This window comes from Cibotium barometz, chromosome 23 (assembly GCF_041138505.1).
Source record: "Cibotium barometz isolate CiBa-2024 chromosome 23, ASM4113850v1, whole genome shotgun sequence".
Lineage (NCBI taxonomy): Eukaryota > Viridiplantae > Streptophyta > Polypodiopsida > Cyatheales > Cibotiaceae > Cibotium > Cibotium barometz.
In genome coordinates this window covers 11,801,039-11,818,563 of record NC_141068.1, presented here as the reverse complement: position 1 = coordinate 11,818,563, position 17,525 = coordinate 11,801,039, and the positions used below count along the sequence as shown (strand labels likewise).

The 17,525-nt window shown below is 42.2% G+C and overlaps 1 protein-coding gene across 1 annotated transcript in view; it reads right to left on the bottom strand.

The window, feature by feature from the left end:
- Window positions 1-11,395: 11,395 nt before the first annotated feature.
- The window catches only part of LOC147625635 (uncharacterized), a 53,278-nt gene continuing 47,148 nt past the window's right edge, over window positions 11,396-17,525 (bottom strand). Inside the window, exons 13-14 of the mRNA XM_086817156.1 lie at window positions 12,296-12,598; window positions 11,396-12,204 (exon numbers count right to left, since the gene is read on the bottom strand). Of these exons, the coding sequence (XP_086673282.1) occupies window positions 11,737-12,204; window positions 12,296-12,598 (771 nt within the window). The 3' untranslated portion in view covers window positions 11,396-11,736. The remainder of the gene's footprint in view (window positions 12,205-12,295; window positions 12,599-17,525) is intronic.

The window sequence follows — 17,525 nt, the reverse complement described above, 5'->3', positions numbered from 1 at the left end:
AATGGCAATGCCACACCTTTTGCTCCTATTCCCAGTTGATACTAGCACCCATTTCTGTAAAAGGGCATCATGGAGTAGTGCCTCTAATCATGGATGAAACGTTGTGAATCCGTCCTTGAAAGATTCAAGTTGCGGCAGTGGCTCCTTATCATCCAACCTTCTCCTTTTGCTTGGACTGGAAGGATCTGGTGATGAGCGTTGGTGCTTACTAGATTCTACTGGATCCTCCAGTACTTGTGTTGCAATTGGTACTTCTTCGATTATTGGTCCCTCCACAACATGGTCCTTCTGTGTCTGTTCCTCAGCTCCCTCTATTGGTGTATCCGTCTAGTCGTGAATCCTTGAGAAGGGAGAGATCTTTGAAGCTGAGTTGTGCAGGGCTCGTTGGAGGGGAGAGCTGTTGTTGTTGTTCCTACACAGTGGGGCTTTGTAGTTTTTCCTGGAGAGGCTCTTGGTATGTTTTGATCTCAGATGCCACTGCCGCTTCCAGTTGTTGAGATTCTATTGTGACGTCTACTAGTAGCCCTCTCATTCTCTTGTCTGTCTTCTTCTTTCGGTCCTTCTTGATTTTCTTTATGAGCTCCTGTGTTTCCATTAACACTGCTGTGTTTGGCAAGATGTCAAATGATGGGATAACCCAGATTGTGGCTGAGAAGCTAGATAAGAATAACTTCCATCCTTAGAGGTTTAGGTTGACGAATTTCCTAATGGGAAAGGGCTATTGGGACTACATAGAAGGTGAGCATGAAGAGGCACCGGAGATACCGGATATCAATCCGACTACTGCAGATGTCAAGGAGTTCAAGGATTGGAACCAAGGAGCCAGAAAGGTTATGTATTGGCTCTCTATTAGTATACAGGACACCATGATTGGGCACATTCAGGATGCCAAGTCCCCCAAGGAGGCGTGGGACACCTTGGTAAAACTGTATGAAACAAATACCAAGGCACGCAAGATACAGTTGAAGAACGAACTTCATACTGTGGATAAAAAGAGCATGTCTGTGAATGACTATGCGTTGAAGATAAAGGGTATTGTGGAATCCCTTGCATCTATTGGTGTGTCAGTAGATGATGATGATAAGGTGGAGGTCTATCTACGTGGTCTCGGGCCACAATATAAGGCGTTCAAGACGTCTATTCAGACTCGAAAAAACATTCCCAACTTTACAGATTTGGTGTCCATGCTGATTATAGAAGAGAAGAGCTTGGGTGAAGACCAACAGTCTTCGGCAAATTCAGAGGCAGGGGGAGTCAAAGAGGCCGTGGAAATTGGCAAAGGCAATATAAGGATGCACGTGAATGCTATTATTGTGGTAAGCCTGGACATGTGCAGGCAGAATGTTATAAGAAGCAGGCTAAATGGGAAAGTGCAGCAAAACAACTATGCATCCTCCTCAAGCAGAAATAATGAGGATAATGAAAGGTTGTTTGTTATGCAGCATGTTGTGAATGCCATGTTTGAAAATGTTGATGCAGCACAAAAAGATGATGTATGGTATGTGAATTCAGGTGCTTCGAACCACATGACAAGTCATGGGGAGTGGTTCAAGGAGATGAAAAACCCGGAAAGACCAGGTTTTGTGGAAACAGGGAATGACACTGCTCATCCAATTGCCCATGTTGGAGATGTGCCATTGTCTGTGAGCAGAAATGCACTAGATGTTGTGCATTCAGATGTATGGGGTCCTACGAAGACCATATCTATGGGAGGCTGCAGGTATTATGTGACTTTCATTGATGACCACACAAGGAAAGTGTGGGTATATTTCATGAAGGAGAAGAGTGAGGTGTTCACTCACTTTCAAAATTTCAGAGTTTTGGTTGAAAAGCAAACAGGGAAATATGTAAAGTGCCTAAGGTCAGATGGAGGGGGAGAGTACTTCTCCAATGAGTTCTCTGAATTTTTGAAGAAGAATGGTATTCAGAGACAGTTTACATGCAGATACACTCCGCAGCAAAATGGAGTTGCTGAGCGGAAAAACAGGCACATTGCTGAGATTGCGCGAGCATTGATGGAAGAGAAGAATATGCCGCATAGCTATTGGGCTGAGGCTGTTTCTACAGCAGTATACATCATGAACAGGACTCCAACTGCAGCCATACATGATGTAACTCCACAGAGGAGAGGTTTACTGGCAGAAAACCAGATTTGTCTCATCTGAAAGTTTTTGGATGCATTGCATATGTGCATGTGCCAGATGAGCTGAGAACTAAGCTGGATCCAAAAGCAGAAAAATGTGTGTTTATTGGATATTCCCTTGAGCAAAAGGGATACAGGTGTTATAACCCTGCTACACGTGAGTTGAGGGTAAGCAGGGATGTTGTTTTTGATGAGATGAGCAGCTGGTATACTGCTGAAAAAGAAGCTGTTGGAGCTGATATGAGTGGAAGTGTGGTTGCACAGAATGCAGGTTAGCAATCACAGTCTTTGAGTGGACCAGGAGAGTCCTCATCTAGTGGGTCTGTTGATAGACCATGGAGTGGCAGGCTGCGTCATAATACCAGTCTTGCAAATGTGATTAGTACATCACGTAAAGGAAAAGAGAAAGTGGTTGAGCCCCTTGGTATGCCTGACATTTCTGCAGGGCATTCTCATGTTGATGGAGAGTCTAGTGGCTCAGATATGAGTCTTGATGAGGAGCTTGGGATATGTTGTCCAAGTATGGTATGACAGGCTGTAAGCCTATTTCCATGCCATTGGATCAGAATGGCAAGTTGAGTGCAGATTCAGGAGAGATCTTGGAGGATCCTACTATGTATAGGCGCATAGTAGGAAGCTTGATCTACATGACGATCACCAGACCAGATTTGAGCTATGCTGTTGGGTTGGTGAGTCAGTTTATGCAGGCTCCACGAAAACCGCATTTGGATGCAGTGAGACGCATACTGAGGTATGTGAGGTCTACTTTGCATTGTGGACTATTCTATGAGACTGGGACAGAGATATGTGTACATGGATACACAGATGCTGATTGGGCTGGTAGTATCTCAGATAGAAGATCTACCAGTGGCTTCATGTTTTCTTTGGGGAGTGCTGCTGTGACTTGGAGCAGCAAGAAGCAACCTACGGTTGCTCTATCGAGTACAGAGGCTGAGTACAGAGGAGCTGCTATGGCAGCATGTGAGGTAGCTTGGTTGAGGAAGCTACTTGCAGATTTGGGTCTATCAGTGGATAGACAAGTTGTCATTTTCTGTGACAACATTAGCACTATACAGTTGGCCAGGAACCCAGTCTTTCATGCTCGCACGAAGTATATAGAGGTCCACTATCATTTCGTCAGAGAGAAGGTCTTGGCAGGAGACCTTGACCTTGTTTATGTCAGCACCACGGAGGATCAGGTAGCTGACATCTTCACCAAAGCATTGGGTACAGAGAAGCTCAGCAGATTCAGGGCTTCGCTTGGTGTACATGAGATGGAGTTGAGCTTGAGGGGGGGAGTGTTGAGATATCGAGCTCGTCTAGTGAGGCGGTGGACACTGATGACCCGCGTGGGGGATAGGCCCCACACTTACACCACTGGCATGGTTGGTGAGATCTTGGGTGATATGCGGCCAGTGGGATGACAGGCTGTGTGACAGCCATTCTAGAGACTGGCATAGTTATAGCACCAGCTCATTTAGTCGGGTTCACACTATAGAGAACCCGTGTATGTATTGGTTGAGTACCTTTCATATTATGTGTACTCTTATCTTGTATATGGTGTGTTGTGTTGAGTTCTTGTGTGTTCTCTATTAGGGTTTTGTGAGTGTGTGTGTGCTTGCAAGAGCTCAAGCTCTCTTCTCCCCTGCATCTTTTCACTCGACACTTTCTATATAAAAAAACTTTATCATAGCCTCTGGCTATAATTATGGCTTTTGAAATAGAGGATGGTTTTGCATTCTTGAATGACGAGGTTATTCAATGGTAGATTAAGCTTCCAAATGAATCGATGGAGAAGAGTTACCTCATCCATCTCTAGAGCAAATTGGAGAAGTTTAACAAAAGTTTGGTGGTATTCTTTTAGGGTCTTCCTTTCTTGGGTTAGCTCCAAAAATTCATTCATTTTATCCTCTCGAAATCTTGGAGGACAAAACCTTTCTCGAAGGTGTAATTTCATGGCATCCCATAACTGATTCTTGTTCCAGTGTGGTTAGATTACTACAGTGCTTCCAAATAATTTGGCATTTCTTACGATTTTTAGACGCGAGCAAGGGTGAACTTGCTTCTTTCATTGTATCTATTAAAAGTTCAAAACCATCAAATAATTATCATAGCACCACATTTGAAGGCAGTTAGGACTAATACATCTGAGATCTTCATTTTTTTTAGAATTACACATCTGGTGCCTTGGGATTGACATATCCAAAGATTATGAGGATTAACACGTCTGAGATGATCAGTTTTCTCAAAATTACACATCTAGTATCTTGGGATTAACACATCTAATAGCATGATCCTCTGGGAATTACACATCCGAAGTTAGATCCATGTTTGTTTGAGATGGGTTCAAGATCTTGGATGATCGTCCTAGTGTAAAGCATCCAATGGATGACATTTACACGTCAACTATTCAAACCTTAATGGAGTTATAATCTTAATAATTTATAATATGCAAGTTAATGAGATATATCCTGAAAATTTCTCTAAACAAAGTTTCGGTCTATCCTTCTAGTCATTCAGTCTCTCACTAGTTTCTTAATTTGATCGCCTTATGTTTTTCCTCCATAAGGTTTCCTCCCCAATCTTATTTCTCAAATTTATTGTACAAATATCTTGCATATGCACCCCCAAGATATAAGCACAATTTCATAGGATGATTGTCTCAACATGTGAGGATATTCAAATCACTTCTATGGCCAGTAGAGATGATTGATTCGTCCTCATATGATAAACAATCACTTGTTTTAATCCCTTGACAATTAACCTTTGAAAAACAAATCCTAGGAACTAAGATTGGCTTTGATACCACTTGTAAGGTTCTCCCCTTCCAAAATAGGAAAAACACTTAAGATAATCTACTAAGTCTTAGCTTGGAGAAAATTTCCTACTCGTCGACACCTTGACCATGTAAAGATTCAAGGATACGATTTGTAGACCTAGTCCTATCCCGCAGCACGGGGAGCATGGTCTTCTAAAAATCAAATTACCCATAGGGTAATTGATCATAATTTGGGCAACTACTAATCTTGATTCCTAGAGATAACGTTTTTTTCTGCATCCATGCAAGGCACAGCCTCTGGCCTAGTCTCCTAGAATAGAGTTGCTCGAGAACCTAATTATCTAGCGTAGGGCTTTCACTTAATCTGTTGGAAAGCTACCCAACTAATCGAGTCCACCCGTTCGTAGGATTGTGCCGTCGGGACATTCCATCCTTCCACTTTCCACCCTACTCACGCGTTAATTTGTTTTCTAATTAATCCTACCACACTATTTGACATAAATAAACATGTTCCTTAATTAAGGTCCTTTTCACAACGTTCATTAAAACAACCTTTTTCCACATTACAATAATGCCAAAGACAAGATTTATATAAAAAGTTTTTACATGAATCAATTCCATACAAGCCAAACCGGCTCTCTTTTTCTTTCCTTTATACTGTCGATGATCTAGAATTCGGCCTTCGAGCCTCTACATGCTGGGCAAAACCTTACGGGACCATACACGTCATCGTCGGCTGCTCTTCGCGAGGACTCAAGCCGACGTGTCGTCCCCTCAGGCTCCATCGCTCGATTCTCCCGCTCCTCAGAGGGATGTCTACGCACTAGGATGGGCTAATTCACCGCACTAGTCTAGGCCCTCAGAACTAGGCAGCATCACAATCACTCACCTCAATCGGTGAACCTCATTCTCCCAATGATATGAGGGATATAATGGATCAACTCCGGGCCTAACTAACGTCTCCGTCCGTCCGGCTATACAAGCACAAGAACGGGGCACCGTCAAGGCAGGCAGACTTGTACCTGTACCTTAATTTAACCAATATAACAATCCATTTACTCAACTAAACCATAGGACTAGAATCCATGTTACCTTCTTAAGAAAACAATACTTTTCACACAAAGATTTTAGCATTTCAACTTGAGATTGTGATAAGACATTTTTTATTAAGGCATATGCTGTTGTTTAAAAGAATACAAACTTTAACCAGTAAATCAATCAAGTAGATTACTATTAACAATTAATAGAGAATTCGGGGCCATACCTCAACTCCTAAGAATGATATATAATTGAAAAACAAAATATATATATACCAGCCCACCCTTGGCCACAAGAAATCATGAGCTAGAGCAAAATTAGGTCAAGAAATAGAGATAGCAGGGTTAAAGATAATCGAATTCAACAAGTATTTCTATGAGTAAATAGAAGAGGATTGGTGCAAGATTCATGTGAAGTAATGTGCATGATGAAGAGATACTCTACAAGACGATACTAAGATTATGAAATTGTTATTATAGGTTAGATTGCGTAAAGGATTAATTCCCTTATGTTTTTCCATGACAATTTGTTACGTACCATATTACATGGGGGTACAGAATAAGAAATTCGAACGTTCATATCATATGAGAGGTATATGGATGCATGAACTTAGGATAATAAAGGCCAATTAACTTTAGAATAATAAAGACTAGGCACAACAAAACAAGTCAAACACATGAAACAAGGGACTCTTTAGGAATAATGTTTACATAAAAGAAGATTTCTACCTAGTGGGAAAAAGCACTTTGAAAGAGAGAGTAGGATTTACGTAGATACTATTCCATATCTCGAATCTTTTAAGTGGTTGGTTATATGACCATATTCTGAGTTTTTATCAAAGAGTTATGGTCGAAACAATTTGTTGATTCTGTCAAGGTCTCTACACAAGGAAAACTGTAAGAAGGCAGCAAGTAGCCTCAAGGTAATCCTAGAGCTTGAGATGTATATATCCCTTCATTCTTATCTAATATCGTAGAAGAGAAGGTTAGATTGCTATGGTCTTTTGGAGGAAGAGACCAAAACTCCATAGCTTTTCTTTTAAAGAAAAAGTAGTATGCCGTAGCTCTTCAAGAGAAGGCTATTTTGCCATAGACCTTCGAAAGAGAGAAAAGTCAAAGTACGAGTAAGAGGAGACTTTCTATATAAAAAAACTTTATCATAGTCTCTGGCTATAATTATGGCTTCTAAAATAGAGGATGGTTTTGCATTCTTGATGACGAGGTTATTCAATGGTAGATTAAGCTTCCAAATGAATCAATGGAGAAGAGTTACCTCATCCATCTCTAAAGAAAATTGGAGAAGTTTAACAAAAGTTTGGTGGTATTCTGTTAGGGTCTTCCTTTCTTGAGTTAGATCCAAAAATTCATTCAATTTATCCTCTCAAAATCCTGGAGGACAAAACCTTTCTCTCGAAGGTGTAATTTCATGGCATCCCATAACTGATTCTGGTTCCAGTGGTTAGATTGACAACATTGCTTCCGAAGAATTTGGCATTTCTTACGATTTTTAGACGCGAGCAAGGGTGAACTTGCTTCTTTCATTGTATCCATTAAAAGTTCAAAACCATCAAATACTTATCATAGCATCACATTTGAAGGTAGTCAGGAGGACTAATACATCTGAGATCTTCATTTTTTTAAGAATTACACATCTGGTGCCTTGGGATTGACACATCCAAAGATTATCAAGATTAACACGTCTGAGATGATTAGTTTTCTCAAAATTACACATCTAGTATCTTAGGATTAACATATTTAATAGCATGATTCTTTGGGAATTACACATCCGAAGTTAGACCCATGTTTGTCTGAGATAGGTTCAAGATCTTGGATGATTGTCCTAGTGTAAAGCATCCAATGGATGGCATTCACACGTCAACTATTCGAATCTTAATGGAGTTATAATCTTAATAATTTATAATATGCAAGTTAATAATTTATAATATGCAAGTTAATGAGATATATTCTGAAAATTTCTCTAAACAAAGTTTCGGTCTATCCTTCTAGTCATTCAGTCTCTCACTAGTTTCTTAATTTGATCGCCTTATGTTTTTCCTCAAAAGGTTTCCTCCCCAATCTTATTTCTCAAATTTATTGTACAAATATCTTGCGTGTGCACCTCCAAGATACAAGCACAATTTCATAGGATGATTGTCTCAACATGTGAGGATATTCAAATCACTTCTATGGCCAGTAGAGATGATTGATTCGTCCTCATATGATAAACAATCACTTGTTTTAATCCCTTGACAATTAGCCTTTGAAAAACAAATCCTAAGAACTAAGATTGGCTTTGATACCACTTGTAAGGTTCTCCCCTTCCAAAATAGGAGAAACACTTAAGATAGTCTACTAAGTCTTAGCTTGGAGAAAATTTCTTACTCGTCGACACCTTGACCATGTAAAGATTCAAGGATACGATTTGTAGATAAAACCTAGTCCTATCCCGCAGGGAGAGCGTGGTCTTCTAAAAATCAAATTACCCATAGGGTAATTGATCATAATTTGGGCAACTACTAATCTTAATTCTTAAAGATAACGCTTTTTTCCTCATCCATGTAAGGCACAGCCGCTGGCCTAGTCTCCTAGAATAGAGTTGCTCAAGAACCTAATTATCTAGCATAGGGCTTTCACTTAATATGTTGGAAAGCTACCCGACTAATCGAGTCCAGCGGTTCATACGATTGTGCCGTCGGGGCATTTCATCCTCCCACTTTTCACCCTACTCACGCGTCAATTTGTTTTCTAATTAATCCTACCACACTGTTTGACATAAATAAATATAATCCTTAATTAAGACCCTTTTCTCACAAGGTTCGATAAAACAGCCTTTTTCCACATTACAATAATGCCAAAGACAAGATTTATATAAAAAGTTTTTACATGAATCCATTCCATACTAGCCAAACCGGCTCTCTTATTCTTTTCCTTTATACTGCAAATGATCTGGAATTCGACCTTCTAGCCTCTACATGCTGGGTAAAACCCTACGGGACCATACACCTCATCGTCGACCGTTGACGAGGCTCAAACGGGCCTGTCGTCTTCTCAACCTCCATCGCTCGATCCTCCCGCCCCTTAGACGGATATCTACGCACTAGAGTGGGCTAATTCACCGCACTAGCCTGGGCCCTCAGAACTAGGCAACATCATAATCACTCGCCTCAATCGACGAACCTCATTCTCCCAATGGTATGAGAGATACCATGGACCAACTTCGGACCTTACTAACGTCTCCGCCATCCGACTATACAAGCACAAGAACGGGACATCGTCAAGACAAGGAGAGTTGTACCTGTACCTTAATTTAACTACGATAACAATCCATTTACTTAACTAAACCATAGGACTAGAATCCATGTTACCTTCTTAAAAAAAAAATCCTTTTTACAAAGATTTTAGCATTTCAGCTTGAGATTGTGATAAGACATTCTTTATTAAGACATGTGCTGTTGTTTGAAAGAATACAAACTTTAACTAGTAAATCAATCAAATAGATCACTATTAACAATTAATAAAGAGCCGGGGCCATACCTCAACCCCTAAGAATGATATATAATTGAAAAATAAAAAATATATATATACCTTATAGAAATTTATCGTTTATCGTTGTCTTTGCTCGTTAATAAGAGTTTCAGAACTTGATATATGAGAATAAAGAGTCTTCTAATACCTTCTCTTATGATTGAAATCATCCGATCACTCCTAAGATTTATCTGCTCTTACTCGTACTCTGACTTTTCTCTTTTTCAAAGGTCTATGGCAAAATAGCCTTCTCTTGCATGGCTACGACATACTTTTTATATATATATATATAAAGCTATGGAGTTTTAGTCTCTTCCTCTGAAAGACCATAGCAATCTAAACTTCTCTTCTACGATATTGGATAAGAATGAAGAGATATATACATCTCAAGCTCTAGGATTACCTTGAGGTTGCTTGCTGCCTTCTTACAGTTTTCCCTGTGTAGAGACCCTGACAGAATCAGCAAATTGTTTCGATCATAACTCTTTGATAAAAACCCAGAATATGATCATATAACCAACCAAAAGAACCGGAAGACATCTAGTCTATAAGCTATCGCGGGTAGAATAGACAAAAACATCTGTATATAGCCGCAAACATGCCATCTTTAGAAACGCATTGCTTTTTCACATTTTTAGAATGCATGGACTCTAAATATGTAAAAGTACTCTAAATACGATCTCTTATCACCTAAATTCGAATTTCTATTTTTTAAGATATTTATCTCTTAATAGAACTATTCTTGTCTTCTTATTTCTTTTAGGATTCTTGGAGCTAATATTTTTATTCTAACACTTTCCTAATGTTCGTAACCTTATTCTCTCACTTCTCTAAGTGCACTCTCTTTTCTTATTGAAATCTATATTAAAAGAGACACATACATGGCTTGGAAGAGACCTTAAGTACCTTGTGAAGCGAAGAGACTTGCCTAATGAAGAAGCTTCTTGGCAATCCAAAGGCTTCATAAAAGACCATCTACAGCTCCTACAAGCAATGGATCATAGTGAATACAGTTATATGGTGTTTTTGGACAGCTATATGCATGGATTGGGATGATGGGATGAAGGGTGTCATTGCTGTAAATTTATTGTATAGACAATCATGGCCATTAGTGTACTTCACCACTAATCAATCAAAGCTTAACAAGACTCCGTGGACTTATGAACATTATAGAGAGCAGTCCATATGTACATAAAATAAGTGGACAATTCTATGTGGAGTTCTCTTGTGTGAGATACCTTTTGGGATTGCAACGAATGTACTTCCACATTCAAGAGGGAAGTCACGAAGATTCCAACAGCCTATACATTGCTTCATATATGATTTTGAGGACGAAACCTTTAGGTGAGAATGGTTTGTAAAGAAAGGGGCTTGGTCTTGGACATGGGTTAGAGCTTTAGGCATGGTTTGGACATAAGGAAAACCCATGGTCTTGGATATGGCTGGGCAAGCGTGAGAGCCCAACATTAATAAAGTGTGAAAAGGTGGGCAAGCATATAAGTGAACAAATTGTAATTAAGATCAACCAATCATTTACTGATCAAATCATACTTTCTTGGAACTTCAAACTTTCCACGGATATCGTGGTACTCCCTTGAGTGCATGTGGTACTCCATTATGAGTGCATTTTTCTCTCTCTCTCCATCACTATAGTTAGACAGCATTATTTTGTCTTTTTTTGTCTATTTTATTAGTTTTTTGTAACACGGAATCTTTGTAATCAACATTATTTTGTCTTTTTCATCTATTTTATTAGTTTTTTGTAACACACAATCTTTGTAATCCCTTATGTCTCATAGACCTTATGGTCTTTTGAAGACGTTTAATATAACTTTCTTTCTTCAATCAGACTTACAGGTTGTTAACAAGCATCTTAAGTGCCCAACTTCAGCACCTAAACACTCCACTGCAAACATCAAAAGATCATTGTTTTCAAAATTAGCAGCAGGAGGTAGCATAGCCGTAGCTTCTTGTTGACAAAATTTTTATCCCAGCTCAACAGACGTGTCATTGAAATGATTGGTCTCCTGCAGACCAAGGTATTTTTAGTTTATAAACCCACCAAATCATATGACACAGACTGGAACCAAGAGCCTTTCAGAAGAGATTGCCTAGGATTCATAACTATGTGTGCTCTCAGCCACATATGATTCCAGCATTCTGTTGTCCACTTTCTTCGTAAACCAGATGATAAGCCCACAGGTGTTCCTAAATACCTCTCATAATGCCGTAAGGATCCATCCAAACCTACCTTATCTGTCTGGAGCCCTTTTCTTCAATTCTGAGAGACTGAAATGCTGAATGATGAAAATCACACACATTACAACAATGAGGCATCCAACAAGAGAACTGAATAGCAGTGCCCCGGGTTGTTGCATTTGCACAAACCCATAGACACCAATGGATGTAACCACAATAAGATCGTTCAAGCCATCACTGGAAAAATCCGCAACTACTAGTGCATGCGTGGGCGGGGATGGCAGGAACAAGCTGGTCAGGTGGTTTCCACTTGGGGATAATAGCACGGCTTCATTTTCACCTGCCACAAGGATCACCTCTGGGGGACTGTGTACCCTCAATGACATTACCTTCAATGTGGGGACAACTCTTTCAACTGCTACCCCTGCTTGGAAAGGAGGATTAACCCATGTGGCCCCTGTGACCATTTGCCACTGCATGCTAGCACCTTTTCCATGTAGACCTGGGGTGTACGAAGTGACCTGCACATCATCAGTCCAACATAAGAAAAGAAACTTATTTTGTCATCAACTTGGAATCATCGAAAGCTCTGATCCTTTAAACAGTTCTTACCTCACCCCGGCTTGTCAAAAAAATCAAGTCTCCGTGACTTCCTTTCTGATGCTTGTGTCCATCATATGTAGGAATCAACACCGGTGTTACAACTTCTAAGGGCACGGATTCTGTGGCCTGACCGAAATTTCTAGATGCATATTCGCCAAGTTGCAAACCACCAAATGGATAATGCCTGCAAATAGAGACATTGAAAAATTGTTCACGAACAGGTATCCCAGACGTTGCAATGGCTGTGCAAGGCTTTATGGCTTCCATCAGTCCTGTTGGCACAACACGTTCTGCTCCAACCCCACCTACCGCCTGCAAAACCAGCAGTGTTGACGATTATCTTACTGTATATGCTGTCCGTCCATACATGCATGCATGGGGAAGTCTACCTGGACAGTTGAAGAAATGATATATGAGAAACCTCATCTGCTCTATTTGAGGGAACGCTTCTGCAATTGATGGATTTTGCTATAGGGTTCCCCAATTAGGGATGTCAGAGGTGTTGGACAGATACTAGACCTATACACATTGTGAAAGACTAAACTGAGCTACAACATCCGATAATTGCAAGGAAAGCCATTGCATTGCCAAGGGCATTTCCTAAAACAGCATGTGTCTTTTCTCATAATCTCTGAAGGCATAAGCACCTCCAAAAAGAACGAAGCCAAAAAACGTTCCTTGCCACTACCAAAAAAACACAAACCCATACCCTACCACTCATAAGATATTTTTCCTCTTGCACATCTGTGCATGCATTGGGAACACGCACACATGGTGCACACACAGAGTCTCTCTCTCCATGGTTCAATATTTACCATGTATCATAGTCACAAGAAACGTTTCATTTAGTTTCGTCTCTATGGACGAAACAAAGAGATTTCGAAGTGACACTCCTCAAATCAAATTGGGGAAAAGTGACAAATCAAAGAAACCGTGGGAAATTTCAACAACTGGGTGTAAAATTAGATGTGATTGAGGTTGAAGGTATGAAATTGGCATCTATAAATTGGGTGTGAAATTAGGTGCAATTGGGGTTGATGTATGAAATTGGGATTTATAAATAGGAAGAAAGTGAGAAATTGAAGAGCTAGTGGGAAGTTTCAACTAATGGGTGTGAATCCGCGTGATGGTTCAGCTGACGTTTGGTCTTCTTCGTCCTTGCATTTCGCATTCCATAGTCCTGTCATCCACTAAGTTCTTGGTAAAGTCTGCATTGTAAAGAAGTTCTCCAAAGTAATAAAAGCAAATGCTCCTCCTTGTAGGAGGGGGCCCTTAAGTGGGTAGTTGGGACCCCATCTAGTATTCAACTCTCCATCTTCTATCTCTACAACTCTATCTCCTTGCTCAAGAATTAAAGTGGATAGCTTAAACTAACTCAAACATAAAGGTATAAAGAAGGCCTTGCTATGTGTTACATGATAATACTAGTTGCATGCTACATTGGTGTCAAAGCTTTTGGTTGTGACCCAGTAGCTTGGCTACCTGAATGAGAGCATCCCATGGATGGTAAAACTGAAGCAACAAAGATTTCATCCAAGAGCTGATGGAGCAAATCAGACCACTAAAGCTACAACTTCAACAAACAAAAGAGGCAAAAAAACCTAAGGAGTTGTCTAAAGAGCAGGGTCCCATGGAATTTGAACGCATGCTTCTCTTGATGGAGCAACAAAGATGCTAGGAACTTGCTAAGGAACGAAAGACCGAGGAAGTAAAATACACGGTTGAAGAAGACTGATGCTTTGAATCCAGTGTCTCTAGTGGTATTTGATGATAAGCAAGAGGGCAAGGCTGAGGGAAAAATGAAAGCTCATATCCGTGCCTATGGCACAACAAAGGGACAGCAATTCATTGTCCTCTTCGACATGGGCAGCTCTGAGCACACTATCTCTCCACCGTTGCCTGTTAAGATGGGTTGTACCTTAGTACTATGCCATCTGGTTGAGGACAAGTTTACACCTAGTCTCTGCACGTATATCACTCACAAAGCTCAACAGTTTCAGTTCCATGTTTAAAAGGCCACATTCCAATAGGACTTCATTGTTTCACCACTTTTGGGATGTGATATGATTCTTGGCATCCAGTGGTTTCTACAGTTAGCATCCATCCTTGATTGGCGGTAGGACACCTTCCCTATTGTTGACGGTCTACCTTAGTCTATCGATACACACGGGATAGGAGCATTCTTGGAACTCCACTCATTTCTCATGTCCATGCTCCACAAGCAATCAAAAAAGGAGATGAGTGTGCATTGATCTATGGCCGTAGTCAATAGTTTGTTGTTCAAACAGCAAAACCTTCAAAGAAATGGATGGCAGATCTCCTTCCGCGATTTTAAGACGACATGTTGAGAAAGGGGGGCGTCACTTATTAGACACAAGAGATCAAGAAGCCACAAGGTAGCCTGAGGCTACTACCAGAGCATGCAAGACCTCATGGCCATGGAGTTGTCAGCAGGTGGCTATGGCTTGGTGGTATGGGACACTATGTTGGAGTCATCGGTGACTCACAGTCTCGCGACAATTTGAACTCATGCTCGGGGGTGGTTCAAGGTACCAAACCTATGATTGGGTCATCGGTCGTTAGCCACAGTCTATCGCAATCATGCGAGGTCCTCTACCATGACAGGGGGCACGTAGGCAGCCCTAAAATCTAGGGTCAGGCCAGCCATAGGCCTTGCAAGGAAGCCCCAGCTGAGGCAGCACATGATGGCGAGCAGATCAGGCCAGCCAGCAGAAGCTGTGCGCACAGTAGAGAGCACCAGCAGGGCAGCAGGGGAGCAGGGGAGCAACAGGGCAGCAGGATACGCAAGGCAGCATACAGACCATGTCTGACGCGCAGATCAGCCGGGCAGACAAAAAAACACACATAAGTTCTTTTTTTTTGCATGAGTTTTTTTGGGAAAAAGCTAAGCGTGTTTTTTATATAAACAGTGTTAGAAGTCATCTCCTGTCTAGATTTATACACTAGGGCCTTTGTTGTGGGTGTGCCCGCCCTTATGAGGTGTTTTCCCATTTTTCCCCACACTCCGTATTTTTCCCCTATTTTTTCCCACTTTTCTGAGGCTTGGGAGGGCTGCCAGGTGATGCCAGGAGCACTCTGAAGCTGGCCGACTGGATCTACATCAGTCGTGGGCTGTCAGAGTGCTGGCCGACTTGTTCTGACTAGGCGTAGGCATCTGTAGCTGGCCGACTGCTATTTTCAGCAGTCGTGGACATTTTTCTCAGTCGTGGGCTTTCCTGAAGCTGGCCGACTGCCCTCTAGGGGAGTATATATAGGTCCTCAGCCCCCATACCTCATTTTGTATCATTCCTCGGGATCTTCTTGTGTATATAGAGCAGAGTTACACGCCTACATCTCTCTCTCTCTTGTGCTGTTTTTCTGCCTGCGTTTTTTGCTCTTGTGTTCCCAGATTTGTTCATCATCTCCGCTGCATATTCTGACATGGTATCAGAGCCTTAGGCTCTAGATAGGTCTTGGGATTTGTGTGAGCAAGAGGGGGCTGTTTTGTGGCTGATTGGTGGACTGTTTTGGGCTGATCAGGAAGAGGAGAAGCAAGAGGAAGGCGGGCTGATTTGCTGGACAGCCACTTGCAGGTATCAGTTCTTCTTTGTTCCCACCCACCCACCCTTTTCAGAGTACATCCCCGCTATGGCAGATCTGTATGAGATGGCCGAGAGACGTGAAGATCTCGACACTCCCCACGTTCCCGGTGGACCGTCAGTTGGACGGGAGCAACTACGGCATATGGAAGGTGATGATGGAATCCGTTTTGGAGTCCTACGATCTCGCCGATTTCGTCGTTGTTGGTGTTCCACGGCCGGAAGTAGAGGAAGGGGATTTACCGTCAACCCGAAAGGACCGGGAGGCCCAGACACAGATGTGGGATCGTGTCAACGCCAGGGTCCGTTCGTTTATTTTCCTCAACTGCACACCACAGGTAATCAATCATGTCAAGCACATGACGCTGGCCAGAGGTATATGGCAGCATTTGGCCTCACTTTACAACAGGGTATCGCCCATGAAGAGGATTTCCTTGGAAGTACAGATGCGGGTTATGAGCCCTGCAGTCGTCGACGATGCGGTAGCATATTAACAAGCTGCAGGCTCTTCAGCAGGAAGTTCTTCAGGCTGGGAAGGAGATATCGTCAGAGGACATGGCCATAACGTTGCTGTCACATTTGCGCTCTTCGTACTCAGCATTTTACTCGTCGTTGATTACCAGTGGCAGGCTCAGCACCATCACGTGGGAGGAGCTTGTGCCTATGGTCCTAGACTAGGAGGAACGATTTACGAACCCTCCTCAGGATGGAGGTTCGGAGGCCTTTACTGGCCAACGGTCGAAAGGCCGTAACACGGGCAAGGGGAAGGCTTCGTCGGAGACGTCTTCTGAGAAGATGTCCGTTAGTGACCGCGAGAAACTGAAGGCAGAGAGGACCTGTAATGATTGTGGCGAGAAAGGCCACTACTGGAGGCAGTGTCCCAAGCGGAAGACCGAGAAGGGTGAAGACTCCTCAGCAATCATGAAGACTCCGGCTTTTGTGCACCTGGAGGTGATGGACACCGATGCTTCATTTTCTTCAGGCAGGGAGGAGATTGGAGGACTCTCCGCAACGGATACTAGGGAGTGGATTCTCGATAGTGGTGCTTCCAGGCACATGACTCCTTCCCGTTCCGGTTTACAGGATCTCTGCAGGCTTTCTGGTCATATTCTTACTGGGGATACGTCCACTATCCCAGTTCACAGTGAGGGCAGGATGGAGATAGTTCCCGATGACAGAGGGGGGAAGCATTCCTCCCAGGTGTTGTATGTTCCGGCACTTGGTTTTCATCTGTTGTCAGTGCATCAGGTTTGCAAGACTGGCGTACGGGTGGAGTTTGATGAGCATTTTGTTGCTCTCCGGGACAAAGCAACAGGCCAAGTGGTTTGGGAAGGTGGAGTGGAGAATGGAGTCTACAGGCTTTCAGCACTCTCTCTCCCAGGTCCTCAGGGCTGTGATGAGTGGCAGTCTGGTAATGGCTACTCAAGTGTGGATACGCTGCAGGTACAGGCTTTCCGGGACCAGATGGTGGATAGCTTGCCAGTAGATGGCAGCAGTTGGCAGGAACTTTCCAGTACTGAGGTTGGTAGTTCTTGTGTTCGTGAGTCAGAGGAAGCTGAACAGGTCACTTATGCTCTGATGTCTCGTAGTGTTCGGGACATAGAACCTCCAGTAGTTGAGGATGTTCTTTCCACGGGGAC